This window comes from Tamandua tetradactyla, chromosome 2 (genome assembly GCF_023851605.1).
Source record: "Tamandua tetradactyla isolate mTamTet1 chromosome 2, mTamTet1.pri, whole genome shotgun sequence".
Classification (NCBI taxonomy): Eukaryota; Metazoa; Chordata; class Mammalia; order Pilosa; family Myrmecophagidae; genus Tamandua; species Tamandua tetradactyla.
This window is the reverse complement of record NC_135328.1, coordinates 76,642,958-76,670,478: the sequence shown is the minus strand read 5'-3', so window position 1 is coordinate 76,670,478 and position 27,521 is coordinate 76,642,958. Positions and strand designations below refer to the sequence as shown.

General features: G+C 35.7%; 1 protein-coding gene across 8 annotated transcripts in view; it reads right to left on the bottom strand.

Annotated features, from left to right (window-relative positions):
• The window catches only part of MLLT3 (MLLT3 super elongation complex subunit), a 265,987-nt gene that overhangs the window by 9,454 nt on the left and 229,012 nt on the right, over positions 1 to 27,521 (bottom strand). For 7 of the 8 annotated variants that reach the window (XM_077148048.1, XM_077148053.1, XM_077148049.1 and 4 more), the window contains 5 exons: positions 13,466 to 13,541; positions 11,573 to 11,702; positions 8,857 to 8,956; positions 3,170 to 3,241; positions 1,952 to 2,023 (listed from right to left, as the gene is read on the bottom strand). In XM_077148048.1, coding sequence (XP_077004163.1) covers positions 1,952 to 2,023; positions 3,170 to 3,241; positions 8,857 to 8,956; positions 11,573 to 11,702; positions 13,466 to 13,541 — 450 coding nt within the window. The remainder of the gene's footprint in view (positions 1 to 1,951; positions 2,024 to 3,169; positions 3,242 to 8,856; positions 8,957 to 11,572; positions 11,703 to 13,465; positions 13,542 to 27,521) is intronic. The other variant, XM_077148051.1, reaches the window with a different exon arrangement.

The window sequence follows — 27,521 nt, the reverse complement described above, 5'->3', positions numbered from 1 at the left end:
AAAGCTATTTACTTCTGTGAGCCACATAAAACTGTCAGGCCAGATTTTTTGAGACGATGCATTTAACAGAAAGAACATAAAGAAAAGCCCTAGCATGTAATCCTGGGCTCACCAGAAATTCTAATTCAGGTGTTCAGGTCTACATGGCAGGGAATATATAGACTTTGTGGAATTCATTCTACAAGACGAGCAGCTCTCAGAGGTGGAGAATAACATTAGTCCTCAATAGTGCTATGTTTTACAATAGGAATTAATTAAGCAGTAAACCATGACAGGACATGCATCATGGTATCATAATCACAAGCCTCAGCTGCATTACAAGGCAAAAGGCCAAAGACTGAGAGCTTTCACCCAGCCGGGGGAATGCAATTAGGGTGAAATGCTGTGTGCCCTGGAGTGCCTTTATGCCAGGTTAAAAATTCATAGATATTGCTCTCTCCCTCTAGAATACTAAAATATTCCACTTGGATAGAGTTCTACAGTAAACTACCTTCCCTCTTTCAAAGGTCAAAATAAAGGACAATGTTAAGATGGGAATGTCAATGACGCCCAGAGGTAAGACCCTGCCCAACGGCCTAGTTTCCTTGACTCATTGATTGGACTTTCTCTGTGAAAGTGTCTCAACCCTGCCCAAACATCTGTGGCACTCTGCTGTGGGATAAAACTTTCACTCTTTGGGCCCAGCTTGAGCATTAATAGCTTTATTGGACAACTGTACCACAGTGGTTCAGAGTTGGTGTTTGGAGAATGAAAGGAAAGACTGGCTAACAGATTTTACCATCAACATTCAGTCAATGAGCCCCAAATAATTAAGTGGAAGGAAGAGCAATTCTCAGTTCTACAGAATCAAGCTGAAGAAAAATACTAACAAAATACTGTACTACATCTTAGGGTAAACTACTCAGATCCTGCTCCCCTTCCCAAGCTCACTTTAATGGAAATGGTAGAAATGCAACTTTTCCCCAATTAAGAATCATAGGTCTTTTGCTCAAATCTGAAAACTTTAGAAGGGTTAAAAAAAGCTTATGAGATTGATCAGGAAACTTGGCAAGTGTGAACGTGTGTATTTAAGGTGTAAGTATTTATATGTGACCATTCAGCCAGTGAAGGTAAAACACACACAGAGACACACACACACACACACACACACACACACAGATACAAACACACACAGTTGGGGCAGATTAAGTACTAACTTAAAGTCATTTGAAAGTTAAAAAAAAAAAGTGCGTGTGTTTATATATAAAAAACAGTAAAACAAACTACAAACTCAACCTGGAATTTAGAACACACAGCCTTCTCTTTTGAGTGTAAAAGAAAAACTACTTTATCAACAGCCACTGTTAATGCAAGAGAAGCATGTACTATTAACAGTATGAAAACTAAAAACCACCCTTCTTATCTTCTCAAAACATCACATGGTACTAATATAAGTTTCCCCACTCTAGAAGTGTTCCACAGTTGAGTTCGTAATAATAGAACGTATGTTGCACAAGATAAGGAAAATGAGGAAAATATTTATTTTCCTTAGAACAGTACTGGCAAAACTTGCTAAATTGAATGACAAATGTTTACAACACTCGACTGAAATTCTTATCACTGTTTTCCCATGAAATCAGAAGCCTGGTCCCAAAGATTTTTGCATTCTTACTATCCCCCCACCCTTAGCCCACATTATTACATCAGCCAGTTGAGAGATCACTGCATTCCAGCACCACCTCCACAAACGGCCATGTTTTATCTGCTTGTAGCAGTGGGAGAACAACCATATAGCTCTGAAGCAGACTTCCAGTGGCCTCAGAAATGAGCACTCTCCCCAGATGCTTCTGCAGGAGGCAGGAGCCTAGTTCTGATGGAGATGGTGTGATCATCTCAAAGTGCTATTACACCACCCCAGGACAAGCTAGGCCCTGAGGCTTCTGGAAAGAGCTATGCTAAAAGCATTTCTCACCTGTTGTAGAATGTGCCTTTCCCTCAGGGTCATTAACCTTCTGTGAAGCTCTACCAGTTCATCTAGGTATGCCTGAAAGAGAAGAGTATTCCCAAAAAGAACAAGCACTTTAAGAAGCAGTTCAAAAATAATGACTAGATAAGTAAACATAAGCAGCAGTTGGATGTTCCCCATTCTACTATCCTACTCCAGGGTGTATGGACAGATGTGCCCAAAGGCCTTTGCAGGCAAAGTCTGTCTTGGTCCAATCATTACCTTTATCAAACCAGCTTTAAAAAAAAAATACGCTTTTTTTTCCCTTTTGTTTGCTCTCAATAAAGTTGAAGTTAACAGACTGACCTTCTCCAACAAGGTCTCTACAAAGAGTAGGAAAACTCAATGCTAAATTGTGAATTTAAATATAGGCTACTTTCATTTTTTAATTCTTTAATGTCAGAAGTTTTTTGACAAAGAGAAAAAAGTCTAAGGTTGAACATGGAAGATCATTGCACATTACCACCTATGCCAGGGAAAATTATTAAAAAAAAAGTCTTCCTGTTCATACAAAACCTAACATTTGCCAGTAAACAATGCCAAGAAGTGACAGAAGACTGTCTTAGGAAAAACAAAGATCACTATTCATGTTATCCTGTTGTCAAGAGCTCCTCTGAAAGGTAGAGGAGGCACACCTCTCTCCCCATATGCTCATCCTGAGTCCTTGCTAGCAGAATTGTATCAGTGCCCCTAGTACCTTCTGCAATAAAGGTAAAGAAAAGGTGAAGCATTAAAGAGGTCTGCCCTGACCCTGCAAAGCATTTTGGGGCCCTGTCCACACCAGTTGAGTTAAGCCCAAACAGGCCTTGCAGTCAGATTTCAGATGCATGGTACACACTTTGAGAAAGCACAACGCACTAGGATAGGATGATCTGGTCACTCACGTCTGAGATTCCTTAACCCCCTACCTCCACCACAAATCTCTTACCTCCCAATTCAATGTGCCTGAAATCCCTTGGCAATGTAGGCATCATGGCAAACAGTAGCATAGGGCCAAGCTAAATACTGAAGATACACGCAAGACTTGAAAAACATACTACAAAGCATTGGGATGAAGTGCCCATCGTCTGGGATTTTTAGGCACTTCTGATGAAGAGAATGAAAGGAGAACCAGCAAGGACGATCAAAGGGAACACAAAGAAAAGGGAGCGCTTCGGCACTCATAGCAATAGCCTGGAAGCCTACCTTGTCACATTCACCATTCTTTATTTGCTTATCTGATTTGCTTTGCTTTATTGGACTTTTCACTTCGAGAATCTAGGGATCAAAGAGAACACTGTGTTAAATTTGATTTCAAGTACTTCTTAGCTAACCAGTCACAAAAACAAAGTCACTTAGTGAATGAAATGCTGTACAAGAACATCACTATCCAAATAACATTTCCCCTCTATACATTTTCTTTCTTCTCTTTTAATCTTACTTTTTCTTGGAAAATAAATTGTTTATATTTGAAATGCTGGCTGAATCAGGTCAATAGAACGTTTTAAAAAAAAAGTTGAAAATAAGGAAATTGATCTGAGCTTCCAAGGCTGCTGCTCTTTTGTGGCAACAGGCTCACACAAATATACAACAGCTGAGTTTTACTGAGATTATAGTCCCCTCTGGGAAAACTTTTTTCCTCATTCATTTTGTTGTTTCAGCATGACTACCAGTGCTTGGTATGCTAAGGATGATAAAACAAACACTCAGATGCCCTTTTTAGTACCTGACTTTCAAATTCTGAAAGTTATTCATATCCTTTACATTGATGCAAAGTGAAGATGAAAATGGCCATGACTTATACTTGTTGCCCCAAACTTGGGATCCTCCAACGGGAGAAATAAAGAGCCAGAACTATTCTGTGTTTCAAGTCATGATACGTTTACCCATGGTAAAACACCAAATGTCTTGGGATGATTTTATCTGGACTGATTACAACTTAAGTTATGAATAGTAGTTTCGTATGCTGCTCGAAAGCTTTAGTTAATAAAAAAAAGTAGAAATGAATTACTATTTAACATATATGGTTGATTTATTAGAATCTTTGAAATGAAGGATTATGAGGAAAAGATTTTTAAATGTCCTTGCTTGAAAAGGCTGAGAACCACTTTATTAATGAGTATTTACAAATGTATATGAACATAAAACGCAAGGTAATATGTCTTTTTCATTACAACCTTATTACCAAACAAACTGTTATAATCTGAGGCTAATATTAAGGAGGAAAATGAAAAAAAAACAGGAATTATTTTAAGAAGTCTCACATTCCTACTGCACTTTTTACGCACTCCTGCCCTAACTCAATCACAGCGCCATCCGCAAGCCTACCAGATTCTGAAACAGTGCGAGGCTTTTAAGAATGGAACCACTTTTAATCTATAGGGGAAAGAGGGGACTCAGAAACCTAAACCCTACCCTTTAACATTTTGGAGCATCAAAAAATAAAATGAAAAGAGAGAGAGATGGATGAGATTAACATTCAGATTCCCAATCAGTTGTAAAATGTTATATTACTAATAAACATTGTGCTCACTGATGACAGGAACATAACATCCTGGAAAAGGCCCGATACTGCTAAAAGAATGTATTTTTCTTTGAATTTAGAGTAAGATACAGGAAGGTTTGTACTTCTAATAGAATCTTTTCTGAAAACTGCCTTATTTCTTCATTTTTAACATTAAGATAACGCAATGAACAATTTGGTCATTAACTCAAAAGACAGTATTTTGGCATTACAAGGAAATTACTTAATAGCAGAGGCAAGGCAATCGCCTTTAATATGCTCCACTGTAAAGGAAACCAAACACTCCACTATATTCAGAATTTCCTTCTCTCTATTGTTGGAAATGAGACCTCAAGGGAAAACTCAGTGCTCAGAGACCTAGGAGTAATTAGGTCAGTAGATGGCACTCCTCTCCAACTCAGATGCTGGGCTGGGCAACAGAGAGACAATTTGCTGAGATTTCAAGCAAGAGAGAAAAATAAATAAATAAATAAGTGTCCGTTTACTTGTTTAGTGCATTAGAGAACTGAACTTTGTTCCCATCATATCCTACCCCCCACCCCGTCCCATCCCCCAACTCATTGCACCCTGGATGTCAAAGTGACAAAGGACTCTATATTTGCAATGGAACTTTGCGAACTAAGCTTAGAGACTTCTACAACCTTCTCTTCAGAATAGAAAATCGAACATTTGGGGGACTTAAATCCCACCCCACACATTCCATAAGTGCTATAGCACAGAAGGCCAAAGTACACTGCAATCCTAGTTTCTTTCTTCTGAAACAGCAGTGGCAGGAACAAAAGCTCCGGGTGTCAGGGATCCGCCTCAAGTTACTGAGTGGCTGCCCAGAGAGGGCTCAGTTAATCTTCCTTCTTTGATCTCTCCCTGCTCCAAAATAAACAGCTTTGTCAAAATCTCATTCTGAGAGAGCTGAGCCATGCTGCAGACAATTGTTTTATTTATGATCATTTCTTATCTTTAGGGGAAATGACTTCAGAATATAAAATTATAGCACCTTGTCTTCCATAGGCTTACTTCAAACCAGTTTAACTGGATAGACTCTTTAATTCCATTCAACATGCCTTGAAGGCTGATAGGTGATTTATGATATTTTGAATATTAACTCGAGTCCAGTAGATCACTTCCTTCCTTCAAGGCCCTTCCCTCCCCCTCATCCCGCCCCCCTCCCCCCACACACATTTGGCTAAAAAAGGATCTGGTATTTTGATTTTGATTGAAATTCACAGAAGAGAGGATTAGAGTGAAAGAACCATCTCTGGTTAAAATGGTACAATGCTCATTATTATTCCCTATTGATCTGTACTGAGGAAAACAGAGCCACCCAGAATGCCTAGATGTACCATTAATAAATTCTGTGAACTCTGAAAAAGAGAACTGTGATTAGTAGCAACTTTGCACTTAACCTGAAGATGGTTTGAGAATCAAATTTTCATGATTATATTTTTCCCCATGCATTTGTAAGGAATGATAACTGAATTATTCAGCAGATGGATTCTCTGATAGATCTTACATGTCAATGATCACTAGCAGCTACTAACAACTCTCAGGTTAATTACATGCTTTGTTGACTTATAGTTCTCTCTCTGTTCACTTTCCTTCAGTACTTAGAAAATGTTTGACCTAATTAGCACTTTCCTTCTTGCATAGTCTCTAAAAGATTTGAGAAAAAGCAACAGACACTAGCTTAGTCTGGTACTATACAGCAACTTGGGAGATCATTATCAATTTGGAGATAAGAGAACAGTTAAGGGGTATAAAGAAGGAAACAGATTTTTGCCATTTCAGAGTTAGGCCTTCCTGGTAGGTTTTATTTGATGTGAAATTTCAGATTTTCAAACAAACATTCAAACAAAACATAAGGCTAAAAAGACATTCCAGATGAAGTTGAAGTCATTTTTAAAATTTTTAAAGAAATTTTACTCTCTCTCTCCATCATCAACCATGGGACCTAAGAAATAATAGTAATTAAAAAAAAAACATAAAAAGTCCCAGAAAACTGACTTCCAACGATGATATCACAACTGACTCAATGTAACTAAGAAACCAGTACTAAACAAAACTTTGAAACCTTTTCTCGCTCTCAGCCCTGAGACATGGCTCCAAGGTTGTATGTTGTCCTGTGGTACATGCATTTCCTACCCTAGACGCACAAAAGCGAAAGCATATGGGCTTTCTTATGATACTTACAGGTGCATGGAGAAATGACACGTGACTGAGGATTACTGACAGATTGATGATTTACATGTGCGAAACTACATTTGTCAAATAAACACATGCCATGGGCCCAATGGAATGCTATTTAACCGTATAAAGTAATGTTTACCTTCTCCCAGTAGATGATACCACTTTTATTGTTTATTTTTTTCTTGTTTTGTAGGACAGGTGAAAAAATATCTGACAAAGAATCCAAACCTTTCCTAGATCCAGGATCAGCTTGAAACTGCCCAGCCCAGCACGGTTTAGCAACAGCTAACAGAGTAGAAAGCAAGATAAGGGCTTGTGGGAACCGCTTTTGCTTAGCAAGCACAGCTTTAACAGTGACTGGGAGAGATGCTGAAGGAGGTTAAGGAGGGGCATACAAATGTATACCCTAGTCCCTTAACTACTGTCGCTTTCACTGCTGCCACCCACCCTAATTTTTGTACACTGGCAGCAGAAATCACACCTAATTACACTTATTTATTTATTTTAAAATTATTATTATTTTTTGCATGGGCAGGCTCTGGGAATCGAACCCAGGTCTCTGACAGAGCAGGCGAGAATTCTGCCACTGAGCCACCAGTGCACCGCTGTACACCTAATTACATTAAAATTGAATATAAAAAAACACATTCACAGCCCAAATTCTATTCTATTGCCACATCATACTGAAGCACAAATAGACAAAATAATTCCTAGGTAACTCAGTTAGCCAACCTAGTGTTCTCCACTGATTGGCTGTGACGTTTATGTTCTTACTCTTCTTACTTTACTCTGAAATGCGTGGTTGGTTACGGGCAGCCATGAAAGAGGTGAAAGTTGGCTGAACCAAAGGCATGAGCTGGCCATGGAGGCGGTGAGAGGCATGGACAGCCACCAACCCGGCTAAGGTATTAAGAACCAAACTCTGTTAGCCTCCAATCTGCATCAGATGAGGAGGCTGGGCTTTCCTTCATAGGTAGGACACAAAGAAACTGCAGCTGAACTGCAACTGGTGAAGTAAAGAGCATTGATATTATTCCTACATAACAATGAAAGATTTAAGTGGTATACACTAAGGTTGTAAGTGAGGAATTTTAAATTATAAGAGATGTCTGCATTTGCTTTATACAAAACTTAAAAAGAAAAAGTCTTTAGCTATAAAATATATTTCCAAGTAAAATAAAGATCGCAAATTTAAGGGAAATACCATTTTACATAGTGGTAACTATAAAACAGAATAATTCTAGAAAAATGCAGTTCTTTTATTTTCAAGTTAATGTTCATGTGGTAATTTGAATTAAGCAATTACTGTAGAGGTCACAGGGACTTGGTCTAAACAAAGAGATACAAATAGTTTACTGTAATGAGAGTATCAACTCGATGCACAGTGAGGCTTCCACAATATTCACAAGAATTGAGAATAGTTTGAGTAAATATTTTAAATATCCCAATCTCATCCATTTGTTTAACAAAAGCTCTTCGTCACAGCTTTCCAAGTTCTGTCTTGACCTTGTCCTAATAACTATATTTTAAGTTGACTATCAAAATGAATATGCTTCCCTTCAGTTCATGCTATAACAACCATAGTGACCGCCATTTTCTGTACACCTTATTGACTATTCCACATAAACCCAAGTCATGATCCTATTGTCCTAGATAAGCAAACTAAGGCAGAGCACTTATAATTAAAAACATCTACCATAAACTGAGTGCTGATTAGGTACTGGGTACAGCCTCATGCTCTTTACATATAGTATTTATCTTTCCAATAACCTGCAAGGCAGCTATTACTATCTCCATTTACAGATATGGAAACTGAGGATCAGAATTCAAAAGTTAATTTCCAGTCCATAAATTAGTAGTAGTAAAGCAAAGAACCAAGCTTTATGCTCTTCCCAAAGGCCATAGTCTTTCTAATTTACTGTCACCTACTACTCCTGAGGGGAAGAAATACAGAAATCATAAGTCACCATTCCTTCCTACTTAATTAATCCAGTCAGCAGAACATACCCATCTTCTCATGACAGTAGAAGTTCTTTTATCCTGTGTGTTTATTCCTCTGGTTATGAATTACCACTTATTTGACATCAAGGGTCTTTAAAATTCAGGGGTAAAAAAGTTTGCATTCTTTGTAAAAATGATTACATCTAGTTTTTCAGTCTTGAAAAGCCCCAAACCAGAAATTTACCTGGTTGTTGTTGGTTTTTAATAAGGGTGGTGGAGGTTCATGATGCAGAGGTGAAGAAGCAGAACTGCTTTCACTATCACTGCCATCACTCAAGCTGACTCTGAAAAGACAGAGACATCATGTGCGTCATTCCAAACAGATGAGTCTTGAAATATCAATGTTAACAGTCATAGAGAGAAAAAAATCCAAACACTATCATTGAAAAGTTGATTTTTACAACAGCTAACATATACTGGAGCTTACTTTTAGAGGAACTGTGTTAAGTGCTTCACCTCCTATTTCTCATTCAATGATACCCTATCTTACAGGTGAGGAAACTGAGGCCTAGAGAGACTAAGTCAATTGCTTAGGGTCACAGAGTTAAAAAAAAAAAGGTGGATCTAACATTCAAATCCAAGCAATCTGACCCAAAGGTAGTGCTCAGCTACCATACTTTATGGGTATCATTTATTCATTTAACTCCCTGCTCTGAGGGGAGTTAGATGTTTGTTCTATCAGACATGTCACCCACACATACAGAGGTCAGCAAAACTAGACAGTTTGTGGGTTACTACCTTTTAGTTTCCTTTTCCCTCTGCCTTTCTGTGACAGATAGAAAACGAACTATTAGAGCTAAAAGACAGGCTGCAGGAACAGAAGCAACTATTAAGAAGAATGCAGACAGCATTCTTGCATCACTGACAGTTCAGGGTGACACGCAAGTGGACACGTGAAGTCCAGTGTGCTAGAACCACCATCAATCATTCTACTGTATAACAATTCAAGGTGTCTCTAGAGCAGAATATTTATACAACAAGTCATATGTCATCCATTGAAAGGACACTACAACATGAAGAAACTGTGTGTTTAGGACACTGCTTTGAAAAATATATTTTTCAACAATTAAAAACAATAAACGTACCACCTCCTCTCTTTTTCTTTTCAAATTAAAATGGAATTTTCTTTTAGCCAGAGCAGATTTGTTTTTTATTCTACTCTGGAGGGGATTTGTTTTTCTTTTTTTTTCTACTCTGCCAAATGTATGGTCTCCTTCAGTAATGCCCCTCAGTGTTTGTCTCCCTTTCTCTGGTTAAGCAGTAATCGAATAAAATATTCCTCTCAGAAGCAGAAAATGCTTTAGAAATCAGAGTAGTTCTTCTTTTGCTCTGAATGGACAATCATATTCTAGCTCCATAACATATTCAGATAGACAAGATATAAACCGAAAAGGATACACTGGGACATCCCTTTAGCAAAAACTGATAGAACTTGCTTTTCTTAACTAAATGACATTAATGAAGTGTTCAGTTGAAGCACTACTTTAAAATGCTTCTTGACTGAAGTGGAAGGCTGAGTATTTAAACTGATTAAGCAGTTGAGGCTTCACAAGTGCATCGAAGATCAAATGTTACACTGGTACTGCTGTGCTAACAGCACACGTCAGGCAGAGAAAAAAGAAGAGTGTCTCAAACAAAGTGTACCATATCAGACAACTCACAAATGTGTATCATCTAACCCACACTGACTCAGAGAACGGAGTAGTAAGTGGGTGGGCAACAATTAATCATAGAATATCTAGACCCTCAAAAGAATATTAACTTGGAAAATTGTCTAAATAGGCAATACATTTTTCATGAGCTAAATTTGAGAGTAACGAGTGGCTAAGATTTTGTTTGGTAAAAATAAGCTCCTAAACTCCAAGTTGCAGTCCATTTTAAGGCCTTTTTGCTCTACCAGCTTCTTCCTTGTCTAGATTAAAGACTAGAGGAAAATATTATAAAGCAAAAAATATACGTATCCGTATTTTCTCCTTTTTAAAAGGAGTACAGAGGAGTGAGTTTGAGACAAGACAGAGAAAGGTGTTGTGGATGGCCATAAGGAAAAGCCATGGAGAGATGTGATAAGGGTACTCCCTAAAGAGCCTCTTCTCAGAAGACACTAAAGAATTACCAGTTAGGACACAAATGGTCTATCAGTTTGGATTAAGATAGCATCCTTTCTAGGAATTCTAGGGACTTCTACAAAATAATGGATAGAGGGAAAATACTTAATGCAATATATTATCAATGAAATTGGGTTGTAAGTTCAAGTAGATTCGTACTTTTTCTACTCAATACACATTAAAATAAGCATGACTACATGTTTTCCTTATGATAAATAAAATCCTCAAGGTAACTTCATGCTTCCTATTAATTATAAAGAGCATGAATTACCATCTTATAATGCGGACTTATACTTCATAGCATTAAAGCTGCTTAAGGAATCTAATTATCAGCACACTTAAAGGAATTTCTTGTCTGGAAAACATACACAGGTGATCCCAGTTTTAATTAGGTCACACACATAATTCACTAGAGCCAATTATGTATTTCTAACTGCAAACAGCAACTTCCCTTTCTTCAAATTCTGAGACTCCTTCCAGCAATGGACCTACACAAACTTTTCAAATGAGAGCAGACGTGACTTCAGCAGTCTAGCTTATACTTCCAAGAACAAGAACTTCTAGTATGATGTTCCCTATTTTTAGAGGAAAAACCTCTCCTTTCTGAGAAAAGGGATAAATAGTTCTCTGTAGAAGTGAGTGTAAGTATGTCAAAGTGCCCTAGCTTCAAGTGAATGTGACCTTTCAAGTGTCATTGTTTTTTTGTGGCTCACCATTTGCTATGATTATTTTGGTAGGTCTTTTTAAAAGGTATGATTCCTTCTTAGGGACACCCTTTCCTTCCAAGACACTCACCTGCGACTTCGGCTGCCCCCTCTATTTACAGGTCTCTCCATTTCAGAGTCATTGTCATTATCCTCTCCCTCATCGGATTCTTCTTCATTGTCATCAGAATGCAAATCTTTCATTATAGACCTTAAAGGACCTAAATAATGACAGTGAACCACAGGCAATCAAATACACTACTTCAAACACTTAGCCATATTAGACACGGGGGAATGCTTACCAGCAACCTCTCCAGTGAACATTTGTTTAAAATCATCATTCTCACATATATTTATACTTCTTACAAGCTAAATTTGGTAAAGTTTATGGACAGCAGCCTCTGCCAAAACACCACTGCTTTCATAATAGATGCCCCAAAATATTTATTAAAGAATCTCTACCTTCAAGGAATTCTTTTTTTTATTTTTCTTCCCTAAGTAAAATTATACCTATAAAGACACAGAAAGACCTATTAGTAAATTGAATGTTTTGTTAGGTTAATCCATGTATTGAAAAGTTGAGACTAATAAATCACTGTGGTTGTAACTTGTTCTTGGCAATACAGCCTTTGTGTGGTAGTTTTTGATCTATTAAGGTTTAGCTGTTCTTTTTATTTCAAGGTCAATTTCAGGTCAAGCAAGTATTTCAGTCAGTTCAGATTATAAGGTATTTCAATTCCATGGTGTAATGTCCTATCTCTGATCTTCATATTAATCTTAGACACAAGGGCTTAAGGCAATAACTTTTTACAACCAATTTTCATTTTTCTTTTTAAAATTTCTGGCAAAATACCAACATATATTTACATAGAGAAGACCATGTAATAAATCAAGTGCCCAGAATATTCAAGAGAGTATCAAATATTAGATGAGAGAAGAAAATCAAGTCATAATTAATTTTATTCTAAAATAGGGCAGAACAGAACTGAAAGGACAGAAAAAACTCAAAAATGTAGATTATTTTCACTTTACTGCAATAAATATGAGCAAACAAGAGAGACATTTTGAATCTCAAAGGAAGAGACTGAAAAGGCAGTCAAGAAAGTGAGAGGCACATTCATTCAGGATTAGGAAATTCCTATGGTCTAAAATAGGAATATGTGGGCTACCCCTTGCTCAGTTCTGAAATAATTGTTGACTCCCTGATATCTCATATTCTGCAAAATGAAATTTCTCTGCTTTTGTAGTAGGCTTATATCTTCGGAAGTTAGTGGAACAAGAACTTTGAATAGCCAAACCCATTAGTGTCTTTATTTTGTTTGTCTTAGAAGCATAGCTTTAGCCCAAACATACAGCAATTTAGTCCCAACCATTCAATGCCTCCAGGTACTCAATGTGAACAATGAAAAAGGTGATGTTCGCTAAAAAACAAAGTATGTTTTTACATTAACTCACCTTTCATATAAAAAAAAAAGCCTACATTTGAAGAGTTTACACAAAAGAAGTAGAAACTATAATTTGTAAATGTTCTAGTTTAAATATCTTTATTTTGAGTAGAGAAAAAGTATACTAAAAAAACAAGAAATAAATACTTATCAGGGAAGTTCTAGTAATCTGAAGAAGAAATAAATAAATAAAATGGAAGGGGTCCAGGAGGGTGAGTTAAAATCTATTTCTCTACGTAAAAGCCTCACAAGTCCAGCTTTTGCTATTGTATTTCCTCTGGGAACTCCCTGGAATGGGCTGTGCCTATAATCCTTCTGTTAAATGGGACTCTGATAGCAGAGACTGGAAAAGGGAATTTCTAGAGTTTGGCCTCATATTTCAGAACAATATTCCAGTGCATTCCTAGAGGAAATAAATATAACTACATAAAAGCCAAGTTATGATTCAAATACTGAAACAATGAAAGGTATCATAAATCAACTCATTAAGATACTCTATGGGAAAAATGTCTCACAGCTTTTCTGGAAGATACAGGTACCTTGTTGCCTGGTCTGGGATGGTGTGAAGCTGGAGCTGGAGCTGGAGCTGGAACTGGCAGGACTGGGTTGTTCGGACTTTAAAAAAGAAGAGAAAAGCATCATCAATACATTTATGGGACAGTACACATCCAAAATTGAAAAGGATATTATTGCTCAAAGCACCTTCTGCAAAAACAGTCTATCACACAAGAAAAGTAACTACATCTCATTATGCCAAAAATTACTAACACATCACACTAATGCAAACTTATTAATAGGGAAAACTGGGGTTGGAGGGGGGGTATAAAGGATTTGTATCCTTTCTGCATGATTCTTCTGTAAACTCGTTCTATAAACTGCTTTAAATAAAAAAAAGTAATAAAAATACTAACACAGGAAAGTCATGGTATCCTTTCTGTTTTACTCACCTTATTTTTACTGGATGTAGAAACAAGTATAAAAACCCCAGGATTAAGTGATAAATGCTGGATGTTACAAAATGAAAAAAACCTGGCTTTGATTTCATTCCTAAGCTATACAGTTTTCTTTCTGAAAGATACCTTGATTATCCTTTCTGCAGTGTTTGATTGACCAAACTGGTTAAATCACAGTGGTAATGAGGCCAAGGTCATTAGTTCAATAACATTATGAGCCAGTTAATTTCACTCTGGTTCAAGGCCATAACCAAACCCTAACCCCATTCACCCATAGTTCACAAATGGAAGCCAATGTTCACAAGCAGACTTGGCCAAACCCCACAAATGAGTCAGGGATACATGGAACCACTACTAAAAATAACCAAAACAGACTTTAATTCCACAGCCTACAAATAGCAGAGAAAGAACATCACACACATATCCCAATCTCTCACTCCCAATGAATTCTCCCAATCTTTTAGTACCCAGCACAAACTCCACATCATCCTTGACCCACCCAATTCACACTTCCCCCTCTCCAAACCTGAAAATGTACTATTTGGATCATCCATTTGCTCATCAGAATATGCTATAGTATTATGCTGGCTCTGGTGTGTTTCTTTTCTCCCAGATAGAATGACAACTGCCAGCACTTGAAAAAGTTGGGAAGAGCAAATATATGGACAGAAGTGTGCAAAGAAACTGATCATACCACTAACACACCTGAATTTCCCATATTTAAAGCTAAATTTATTTTAAAATAACAATGTTGTTAACTTTGGTTGTAACAGTGAACTATTTCCATCCCGTTTCCAAAGGACTCATAATCTCAACTCTAAGATTGAGACTATGAGTATGTAAAAACATACTGCACACATCTTTCAACTTTGCTCAGTGGATGACTAAGTTTATCAGGGCTTTGTGGAAAATGAACTAAGAGCACAATCAGAAGCCATTACATAAGGATGAGATTCAGTTCACTTTATATGCAGTTTCTCATTTCCAATTTTTTCATCTCCCTTCCCAGTCCTGAACCACCGCCACCCCCAGCTTCCTCCCAAGCAGCACCAGGCTCCACAAATCAGACACAAGGAAGCACTTTCAGGCATTCCTAATACACACTTCACATTCCCAGGCTGGTTGGGAAAACAGGTGTCAGTAATGTAGCACCACTCACTCTGCAGGAAAATAGCCAGACAGGATCTCTAACAAGCAGCAGGCGGCCTACCAACCCTTCACCACGGTGCGATTTACTTGAGATTTGTAGTATAATGTGGTACACATCGTTGTTTACAGTCCACAAAGAAGAGTTGGTTTATAAGTGTGAACGCCTGTGTGAGGTACTCTTCATTTCTGTTGAGTGGCTTTTCCACTGTTGCGTCCCAACGGTGAGTTACATAGCTGAAAGGGCATTCAGTTAGCATTTATGTGCAATGCCCAGCTGTAAAACATTTCTCTTAGCATCCACAGAGTACTTCTTTTTCTCTCCAAGTTGCTCTTTTCAGCCATGAAAAGTGCCTGCAAACAGTATTATTTGATAGCTCTGGAAACCATTTGGGAGCCAAAAAAGAGGTTTGCTTTCAGTGGGCAGAGAGAGCTCTAATTCCCCATCCTCCCTGACCAGCACACTCTGCGCTGGACTTAAAGGAGCCGATCTGCCAGAGCTGTTTGCTGAGAGTGACATTAACTAGGATATCGAGAGAGTGTGGTGGTCATCTCTCCAACCACAAAATGCTAAACTTGACCCATCCGTTCAGGCATCATGTCAATGCCAGAACCAAATCTGGAGGCAGCTTTCTTTTAACTTGTTAACCATAAACAAGGTAAGTAATTGTACAGCTGTTACCCAGATAACTGACAAATAGTAAAGAACATACTACAACAGGAGAAAAAGTTTAATTCAACATTCATAATTAACACCCTGCCTCTTCCACAAAGCACTTGAAGATTACAAAAGATCACACATCAATTTCAATGAGAATATAAAATTAGAAAGTTTAAAGCCATAGAGCTGTATGGAGAAGGATAAAATGTTGAGTGAATGATGGGCAGCAATGTCCTAGAAGCTTCTGAAAGTCAGGACAAGCATTTGTGGAATTTAAAAATTGAAAGGATGTAAAGATTATCTAAGACAGTGATTTTCACACTTTAATGGGCATCAGATTCACCTGCAAAACTTGTTAAAGCACATATTGTTCAGGCTCCACCCCAGAGTTTCTGATTCACTGGATCTAGAATAGGGCCAGGAACCTCGATTTCTTACCGATTCCCAGGTAACGACGCTGCTGCTGGCCAGGGACCAACGCCCACTTTTGAAAACCACTGATCCAGGGCCCGTATACATACACCAGAATTAGTGGGTCGGGGGTGCTTTATAATGAGGAATTCTGCTTCAGTAGGTTTGGAGTGAGAGAATCCAGGCTTGTTTACATTTTAAAAGCTCAACAGACGATATTAATGAAAATTCCAGGTTGAGTACTGCTGATTCTAGATTAATCCCACGATTTTTCTAAATGCAAAAAATATGTTTTTGAAAGAATAAAAAAATCATAAAGCATAAAAATATACATCATGAGAAAAGTCAGACTTCTATTGATCTTTTCAGAGGTAGATCCCTGCGTACCGTTTCAAACCGTTTTGCCAGAAAGCATGTGGATGGACACAGCTTCCACTCAGCACAAACATTTGTGGAGCATGTACAATCCTCCTGTGGTGGATGGATCTTAAACTAACTTAAGCTGACCAGGAGGGGAAGGCAATTGAATGTTAAGTGCCTAAAAAGCCCTTCTGCCACTAGATGAAGCTGATGTATTCTTATAGTTCATCATGTCCAACGAAACAGAGTTGTAGTTCACTTAAGTGAAGTCTGATTTTTATTTTAAAAAAGAATCATATCTAATAAGAATGATTATATAAACCAGAGAAGGTTATTTGCAAAAAAATATGCACCATAAACAGGGATAGATTAAGATCTTTAGAGGCCCTAAGAACTAAAAGAGTAAGGTATGCTTCTATCCACATCCAATCCCAAGACACGTGTAAAATACATGTGTGTATACACTGAACCACAAAAAAGTATAGGTAAGTACCATGAGGTTCTGATTTTTCCCCTTGCTGACTAGTTTTATACTTGTTTTTGAAATATAAAAGTTCTCCCACTGAAAAAAGATCATGCCTCTTTTGGCTGATGTTCTAGCACATGCTTAGCTGATTTCCTGGGTAATCTAAAACTAGTGATGACGTTTCTCTAAATGATGTGCTTCACACTGGCAAAAGTATAGGCTTAGGATTCCCAATTCTCTTGCTTACTGGTATGTTTTGAGGAATATGGCTTAAGGGTTCATTTCCTCATAAACACAGTGAGGACACTGAACCTCATGAAGAAGTGATAACCCTTAATTAGATAGAATAAAGTAAAAAAAACCTTGCACATCACTGTTACAATGGTAGCAAATTCACACGGTTGCCGCTATTATTTACAATAGACCATAAACTCCTCTACTAACTAAATAGATATCTTACTCCTAAAACAATGACCTACAGATTCGCAATGCAATCTTAAACATTAAATGGCTATGCAAAATCATTTTGTGATGGATTTTCTACAGAGGATTACTTTTGTCCAAGACAAGTAAGAAAAACCCATGTTTACAACTATTAGAGGTTAAGTGCTTCAAAAGAGAACACCTGTCAAGGTAGTCTACAAGAGAGGGCTTATAAAAATCTTGGCATTGTTCCTACCCCTGGAAGCAGAAGACAAAAGTAAAGTTGTTTCTAATGGGTAACTATACTTATGAACAGAATGCCAATAACTTGATTTTTAAAGTGGTCTTTAAAGAAGAAAAGGGAAAATAATATACACCTTTTTCTGATGAAAAGGAAGAGAATACAGCAAAACTAATTAAACAGAAATTACTTCAAATATATTGACAGTTTTTTCCAAAAAATTTCTACCTTGTTTTAAAAAATAAAACCTATACCCTTCAATAAATATTTTCTTTTCTTTGTACAATTATCTAGAAAGATTGTGTCAAGGATGAGTTCTAATAAAAGAAGAAAACACTAATTTAATAGATTTTATTTGCTTCCTTGTTCAATTTCATCACTATTGATTAAAGTATTAGATTCTTATCAGTTCACTCCTTCCTTCATTAAAAAATAATCATCATCATACTGACTAGAATCGTTGCTACTTAAAAAATGGGAACTAAGTGTTGGAGAATATGTGGAGAAATCGGAGCACTCATTCATTGTTGGCGGGTATGTAAAATAGTGCAGTCGCTATGGTAAAGTTTGGCACATCCTCAGAAAGTTAAGTACAGAATTACTGTATGACCTGGCGATCTCACTTCTATATCCAAAAGATGTGAAAGCAGAGATTTAAACAGATATCTGCACACCAATGTTCATAGCATTATTGACAACTGCAAAAAGATGGAAGCAACCCAAGTACCCATCAATTGATGAATGGATAAAATGTAGTATGCACTCATAATGGAATGTTATTCTTCCACTAATGAACATGGATGAATCTTGAAGACATCATGTTGAGTGAAATAAGGCAGACACAAAAGGGCAGATATAGTATGATCTCTCTTTGAGGAAATAATTCGAATATGCAAATTCATATTCAAAACTAGAATACCGATTACTAGGGCTAGGATGGGAGTAGAGAATGGGGCGCTAACGCATCAGTGATACAGAGTTTCTGTTTAGGGTGATGGAAAAGTTTTGGTAACAGATGGAGGTGATGTGAATATAGTATACACCACTGAATTGTATATTTGAAAGAGGTTCTGGGAAATGGACGAACGGGAAATTTTAGGTTGTAGATATGTTACCGAAATAAAAATTTTTAAAAATCATTGGACTGTACAACACAAAGAGTCAGAGTATACTTTATTGTAAAATACAATTATAATACTGTTTAATCAACTGTAACAAAGGTACTACAATAATGTAAAATGTTAATAGGGAAAGTTCTGTGTTTGTATGATCTGTAAACCTAAAATTGCCCTAATTTTAAAAAATGGGAAAAAAACCCCACAAAAATAAAAAATGTAATTGTCTTCCTAGGCATTATATAGCTTTTTCTGCTTAGCATAAAAAAAAACATTTAAAAGACTACCTCATTTAGTTTTTTCTCTATAAGAAACTAAAGAAAATCTAAACTTTCAAATACACATTTAATTTTAAAGAAAAAGACATATACCTTATAAACAATTGTGGAAATGTTCCCCATCATATGTGAACTCTTATCTTATCAATTCCCATTAATAGGGTAATATATTGAAATAGCTAGGTCAATAAAAGGTTAAGGCCAAAAGTAAACAAAGAAATAAGTATTGAAAAATAATAAAATAACACTTAAGCTAAGTTGATCTAACAAGAGTAATGCAAAAGTGAATTGCTAAAGGGCTAGAAACAAGAGAACTTATCTTCATTTGGCTTTAGGTTAAACATACTAAATGAATAAATAAATAAATAAATTTGGCTTCAAAATAACATACTAAATGAATAAAACCTTACTAAATAGAGAGGTATATATAAAAAAGACTGTACAAATATCTGTCAATAACCCTAACTCTTGATGTACCCTTGTATAGCTTTATTTTATTCATTCATTCTATTATGAGGAAGACAGACATATTTTTTAATTGCCACTTTACAGATGTGAAATTGTGAAAATAAGTGACTGGTAGGTAATATTTAGATGAATTGGAACCACATCGTCTGACTTCTAATGACTCTTCCTACTACATATACTAACTTTGAAAAAGTAGTGTTAACTCAAAGTGATAGTCTGACACTAACATCCTTTTATAACACTTTTATCAGAGGGACAAGTTTTCTAAGTCATTGTGGAACATTCTGAGTATGCCTGTGTTCATAAGATGAATTATGTGATCCACACCCAAAGCAAATCAGTAGTAAAACAAAATACTTCATCCCAAGGTCTTATGTGTCTATATCAATTGCCTTTAACATTTATCCAATGGAATCCATGGATTCTGGCTATTCACCTCACTGGTTCAGTAAATGCTGTAAAGAAAAGCAGGGAAGCAATTTCTCTGAACTGGCCTGATCTTGACACTGGCACTAGTCAAGAGGACCACAAAGCACGACCGGCAACACAGTATAATCATTTATTTTATTTGACTTCAAAGATGATCTATCCTCTTTCCCTAATTCTTCAATACAAAATACCGTAACTTCCAAGAAGGAAAATAGATTGAATGTTTTAAATAACCTGTCAACAGCTCTTTCTAGGGGAAACTGGGAAAAAGACAGGAATCTAAAGCTAGAACCTTTTTGCTAGAAGGAGTACTCAAGTCTGTAACCTCAGGGAATACACTACATTTCTTTTTGGTGAACTCTCCATTTGTAAATATTTTAGCAATTTAAATGAACTTGATGTTAAATTATAATCTCCTGGGTCCTTATATCATCAAAAGCTATTGTGATGCCCAACATTTTCTGATAACAGAGCAAGACCTGAAGAATTACCCTTTCACTGTTGGCAAAACAGGATAGATCCTTATTACTGTCATATTTTCAATTTCCAGATATAAAATCATCCTGGATGCCAACATAACCGGCTTTATATTGAGGTGCCTCTGTTTTCAACAATTTCATCAGCTTCCTTCATTATTCACATTAATTTTTAAATTATTTTTATTAAAGGCTGTCATTTGTACTCACTATTCCCTATCTGAGAGCATAAAATCCCACTAAGAAACAAAATGGCCTTGGGGAGCAAGGGTTTACAAATCTCTTCATAAGATCCTTTTCCACACTCAGGAACGGCTACAATTTTCTTTTAGCTTCCTCTCTTCTAAGCAGGAGGGCTTCAAGTCTTTTATCTCTCATCACCAGTTGGACTAGTATGGCCAGAACATGTGCTTTTTCAAAAAATCTAGTTGTTGCATGATGGTGTATTGCCATATGTGTTCTAAGAGATCACTGGTTGAAGAATCCTTATTAGTTAAGAGCTTTAGGAATGAAAAGTCATCTGGAAACAGATCATTTAAAGTTGTGTCACCTATAAGCACATTACTGTCCCTTGAGCAAAGATCATGTGTATAGAAGTTGAGTTAATTTCACAACTGGCCCTTAAATATACCACTTACTTGTGATACCAGAGACTTATCTTTAACTGCTCTCTTTTATTCTTTGTGTGTGATTGGGGTGGTGGATAGGGAAAGAAAAAAGTTACAAGTGAGAGGGTTTAGAGCTATAATGCCTCATGAAAGAGAAATGGGAAGGAAAAAAAGTTTCCTGATAGAATTGCCCCATAATTAACTGTTATTGGAGCTGACCAACGGACATCAAAACAGCACTGCTCATCAGCTTATAATAAGATCCTGAAACTGTTGTCAGAACAGCTATTCAGTTAACTTGTGAAATAACCCACCTGACAGAGCAGAGAAGTTTGAAGTAATTGAAAATTATTGCAGTATTCCTTACATATTTAAGGGCAGCATTGACGCGACAAAAGTTCTAAAAAGTATGTGATTATAACTTTCAGTTTTGAATTATAAAATATTAAAATAAATTAAATAGAATAAATTCAGGAAGTCATAAAGGCGGTAATTAATTGAAATGAACTAACTAGATACACCTGAAGAGATTATCTTGACAAGACATTTAACTGCACTTGCTTATTAACTTAAGACCTTTCCTAAAAGTGAATTATGTTAAAATGTTCACAGAGCATTTGACTGACACCAATAGAATCTTTATAGACTTACACAAATGTCAAGAAGTCTTATTAATTTTAATCTTTGGAGGATCTTTCAGAATTTTTCCCATTAGATGTGAAGATTGGATTTATTATCAGAGCAGCAGCATTAAGAATTCATTTTACTGCTGAGCTCTTATTTCCACAGTACTTTGATTTCTAAAATAACTAAAATCCACTGGGGGGGAATGTTGATTTAAAACTGTCTAATCATCACCAAGTCAAAAGTGCAACATTTTTTTATCAGTCCATACGATAAGATTGTTGATAGTTGCAAAGATTATTTCTTTACAGGCCTTGCATCTTCCTAATTAGAATAAACAGTGTATTTTCCAGGTAACATGCTGGGGGGGGGGTCCTTTTCTCTAGTTCAAGGCACTCCAAAATCCTTGGGTGCAGTGTGCACATATATATAAATGCAATTGTGCGCCAGCTAATCAGTCAAGGGATAAAAGAATATAATAGAACTTCTATTCATGTTTATTTTCTCTCTTACCCATTTAAATTTTCTATTTTTTTGTATGTGCTTTCTAACATATGTAATATGTTAATAGAAGCTATTCCACAATTTAGAAACATACATATATTGGGGATATATGCCTAAAACCTATTTACTGAAAACTGAGTTTCAATACCAACTCTATAGATGATGTCAGTTTTTTTTTTTTTTGATGATGTCAGTTTTAATCTTGTAATTTACCTACTCAAATCTTAATTTTATCACATAGATTTCAAATTCTGGATTGACGTGCTGAAGATACAGGGCAATATCATCATAATTTACTCAGAGACAATGCAGATTTTTGCATTTTACAGTATTTTTTGCTCAAAACTGCAGAATTTGAAAATTTAATTTTTAAGTTAATTGGAAATACTCTGAGCTCCTTATTGAATAAGAAGTAACACAAACTTATTTAAAAGATTTTAAAGTACACAGAGATTTTCTTAAAACAAAATCCAATACAAAATGCTTCACATGGTTCCTCCAGAAAGATGGAATTATCTTCCTTGTGACCCTATTCAACTCTATTTTTATAGTGTTTCCTAAAAATTATACAATATTAAGGGAAAATCAAAAATTTTATAAACAGCCTAACATTTAAATATTCTGTACTTACTTCACTTCCATTTAAAAGGTCAACTCCTACAAAAAAAAAGTCTAAAAACAGAACTATTTTTAAGACGTATCTTCTATCTTAATGAAAATGAACTAAAATAGCAAAGACATAGCATGCTTAAGAGACTGTTCTCATGTAAAGATTCTATGAAGTGGAATTTTTGTTTCATTCTCAATGTAGCTTCTTAAGATGGTGTATTTGGAATTACATATTCCCTATCAGTAATATTAGATTCCTGTAAAGAATAGGAGGAATGTGTCTGCTCATCAGGCTCTAAAGAAACCTGCGTTTCTATGCACACATCTTATATAAGCCTAACAGTTGCTTTTCTCCATAAATCAATCTATTGTTGTACTTCATAATGAGAAGGCAGATTTACTGCCTTTTACCGTCTTTTCTCACCAACAGAAAGATGCCTATTTGGGTAATAGAACGTTTCTCTTCTTCAAGGGTGTTTGGGATTAGGGAGGCAGGGGCGAGAACCTTTAACATCTGCCCCCTTCAAGTGAATGACACCTCTAGTTCTCACAGCCAGGATGTTGAAAACAAATACACATAAATTGATAAAATTTTCTAACTTGAAGAAACACAACATTTTAAATACATTGAAGTCACATCACTAAGGACAGACTTGAGATTTGAAGGTTATACTGTAAAACTGTAAAATATAAAATTCAGGTTTTTACAATGTAATTCAAATGCCCTATAATCATTATCATAGTCAAAACAATGGAAGTTTAGAATAAAGACCTTTGATTCCATCATCTTGAATTTTCTCTAACCCAGAAAACAAATCTAAAGTAATTGCTGGAAAGATTATTTTACCATTTGTTAATCTCAGTACGATGGAGTAATAAACAAGGCAGTTTATAATATAAAGTTATAGTCTTCTACTTTTATTTACTTATTTTTCCCTTTAGGGAGAAATATTTAAGATTTTTGAACTTTATTCTTTAATTTAAAAACAAGAAAAAGGCACTTGTCAGCCTGTAAATCCTAACCATCTGCCTTTTAAAAATACACTCATGCACATACCCACTCACCCCAGTTAGGCTAAACATTCTTAGCAAGTAAGTAGAACTTGACTGATCTAAACAGAAGTTTCAGTAATGATAGTTCTACTTTTGGAAACAAGTTATCTTTAAATAGGCATCATGATACCTACTAGCAAATGCAATGAACTATAAATTTAAAACAAACATACAGCACACAAAATAAATAAATTAATTAAGAGGGGCAGGTACTGGATTCAAGAAAAACCTCTAATTTTGAAATAAACTAAACTGCATCTTCTGTCCATGAATATGGAGTATTGCCTAGTGAGCTAACACTTCTTGTTATTTGGGGCTATCTTTTGTCACTTAAGCAATGCTTTCTGACAGTTTTACAGGCTGTTACCCCAAGGACTTCAGTATTTATGGCTGTTATTCATTTGGGCTTTATGCTCTTATCCACTGGTTACTAATCACTAAATAGATTTTTTTTTTATGGGACTGAAATTAGCTCAAAGGATGTCCTTCAACAATGGCAGCTCAGGACAGAACCGGCTAAAGGTCTTCTCCTCGGCCTCTTCTTTGCTCTCTTCAATTTTCTCTTCCTTACAGACAAGTTAATGAGGGTTCAGATCCACACTGCTCAATTAGAGCAACAGTACAGATGATTTACGGCATGCTTAAAGGATGGTTTGGAACTGTTTCTAAATTGGTCTTCAGAAACCCATTCAATTTCAATATATCAGGAATGATTTAAAGGTCTAAACTTGCTTTTAATTTTCATAAAATATATAAGTGCACATTTCATATATATATTTATAACACATATGTTATAAAACTTAAGCACAACTTAGCACTGAAATTTCTTTCTAGATAGCAAAGGGTACTTTCTGCTTATTTATCCATGACACCTAAAAGACCAAGGGCTGAAAATGAAGTAGAAAACACATACCCTTCTTTTTACTTAATTATATTTGACTTAAACACCTCCTAAGAGATTGGTCGGTTTTTACCTTATGAATAATAAGGTAATAGATCATGTCCTCCTTTCTAGCTGGCTGCTAGAAACCTGAAAGTCAAATTGATCAGGAAAGATTCTGAAAGAAAACTAGAAATATTGGCATTATTATTCTCGGGTCTTTCCTGGTGAACTGGGCAAAATGCAGTTGAATAATAAGAATGGGGGTGGGGGAAAAAGTGGGAGAGGGAGATTGCACACAGAAGGACGAGGGCTCCATTTATTGCTCTAAATATAATTTTTACTTAATATTATTTCTCCTGGAATGAAAGGGATTTACTGAGATCAACTGTTTTCTCTGAAATTAGGCTGGAATAAATATATTTAAAAAGAAAATTAAAAAAATGTTTTTTAATCCTTTAATATTTCCATGTCTGGGTAAAAATAGTATGTTCTACTTCCTCTGAAAAACAATTTTAATTTATTGAGGCTAGCATTTATATGTAGTTTCTTTGTACCTTTATATATAATATTAACTATTTATAAATCATGATTGTACTTATTTTATAGAAACCCACATTATAAATTCTCCCTGAAATAAATTCTCCTTGAATATAGATTAGGAAAATTTACTTTTGTTGATGAATCTGCATGCTTTCTGATATTCCAAATATAAAACTACATAATGGCCATATTTCTCTAGGAAAAAAATGGCAGACTTTATTGTCAATATGTAAAAGCTACTTAACTTTGAGTGAATGTTATGTTCTTCAAATTTTGTGACTACTTAATCTTAGTGTATATTTTTCGCATCTATTAATCTATAAGCCAACTCAAATTCCATTCAAGCCTTCCAACCCCCAACCAGGACCATGCCAGCCAATACTAAAGAACACCTAGGGCAATATATGATTCCACAAGGGTTCCATGCATTAGAGTAACTTTTCAGAAACTTACAACCTCCAGATGGGTCCCTGGTCCAGATAAATCCTGAAACCTAGCCCAGCCTCTCCAGAACATCAGATAGTTCCATCTCCCTACCCCATGTTAGTGACAGACCCTTCTAATATCAAAAATTTAGAATTGCCATAGCCCAAACAACCTCAAAGAGAGGTATGGAAAGATCAAAGGTGATGGCGGAATTAGACATAGAAGACAGGACTTAACAAATGAATATGAATGCTGAATCATTAAATTGATATCTCTTTTAGTCTCTAGTAGTTTAGACTAGATAGAAGTAAAAATCTAAAATTATGTAACTGTAACCCATGTCAAAGTCTGAAATATATTCTACAATTAACTGTGGTGCTGTATTTTGAAATTTATAGCTTTTTTGTATATATGTTATTGCTCACAAAAAAAGAAAGAAAAAAAGTTGACTGTGATGATAAAAAAGTATTTAACCCTCTAGCCTCCTATATTCTGGAGCAGCTAGAAGGAAAAACATGAGAGGATAGCATGGTAGCCCATGACAAACTCTAGGATAAATTGTCCTGTAACCACTTGTTGAAGAGTGCTTTGAGAACTATCGCTTATTTCTTTGCTTTGTATATATGTTATACTATACAATAAAAAATGTTTAAAAAAATCCATTCAAACAGGGATAGTATAAACATTAAATTAAAAATTTAACATAAGTATATTTTGCAGGAACATAAGTAGTAATAGATTTTTAAAAAGGTAAGAAAGTCTCCCCAGGATTATCAAAAAGCTATTACAGAAATAACATTTTAATGTGAAATTAAGGGAGAACTAATTTTTATCAAATAGTCTAGTTGCTTAGATGACAAACGGTATTCCAGAATTTTTAGTAAGTTAAAATTTGCACTGTTTCCATATATGTATAAAAATACATTAATAGGGAAGAATATTTTGGATACATGGCTTTCCAAAGCTATATAATTATTAAAATGGAAAAACAATATTTATTCTTCTGTGAATGAAAAGAATCGATTTATTTCAGAGTAATAATACATTCAGCAGTCTGATACTTAGCTTCTCTAAGCAAATAAGAGCAATTCTATAGTATTCTATATTACACTAATAAATAGAAAAAATTTCAACTTCCTTAATATATTATAAAGTTGGATGAAGAAAAAATATATGTAAATGTTTTGAAGTCAGCAGAGAAGGGCACCTTTTTTCCGGCCTTCAATCACTATGGGGAAAAAATCTACATCAGTGTTCTATTATACAACGAAGTATCATAAAAATATCTTCTATATATAAACTTCTCAATAATTTTTTTCTAATTTGATTAATGCACATTATATAAGATTAGTGAACCAATATTAATAAGGTTTTCCTGAATTCTTTCATATATTAAAACCCTCTATGGTTTTTACCTATACCTCCAACCCCACTCTTCTCTTTCATTACCTTTTATAACATCTAGAAGCTATCTTTCCTATGAAGTTACTACTCAAGAGTAAATAAACTTTCATACAGTTGACTTTTAAAAATCAGAAATACAGCAAGCAAAGAAATCATCCTTACCTCTTTTAAAAGAAAACAGAGTAACACTCAGGAAAACAGAAGTGCCCCAAAGTTCATGTGTGTCGGTAAGGAGTTGAGAGCTAAGAATGATCCTCTTGAAAAGAAAGAAGTCTCCTAAGGCACCCACATGTATATTTAGATTAGACTGGCAGTTTAAATGACAGCAAACACATGGTCACAACTTCCCAATTGCTCATTCAACCAACACACATACACACAGGCTAATCAGAAGCAAACATTCACCCCAAGCTAGTTTCTTCCATCTGATACTACCGTATGTGTAGTGAACTTACATTCTGCTAGGGAGATCAGATGTCAAACACTTAACTATTTTTCCTACTACGCTCAGATATTG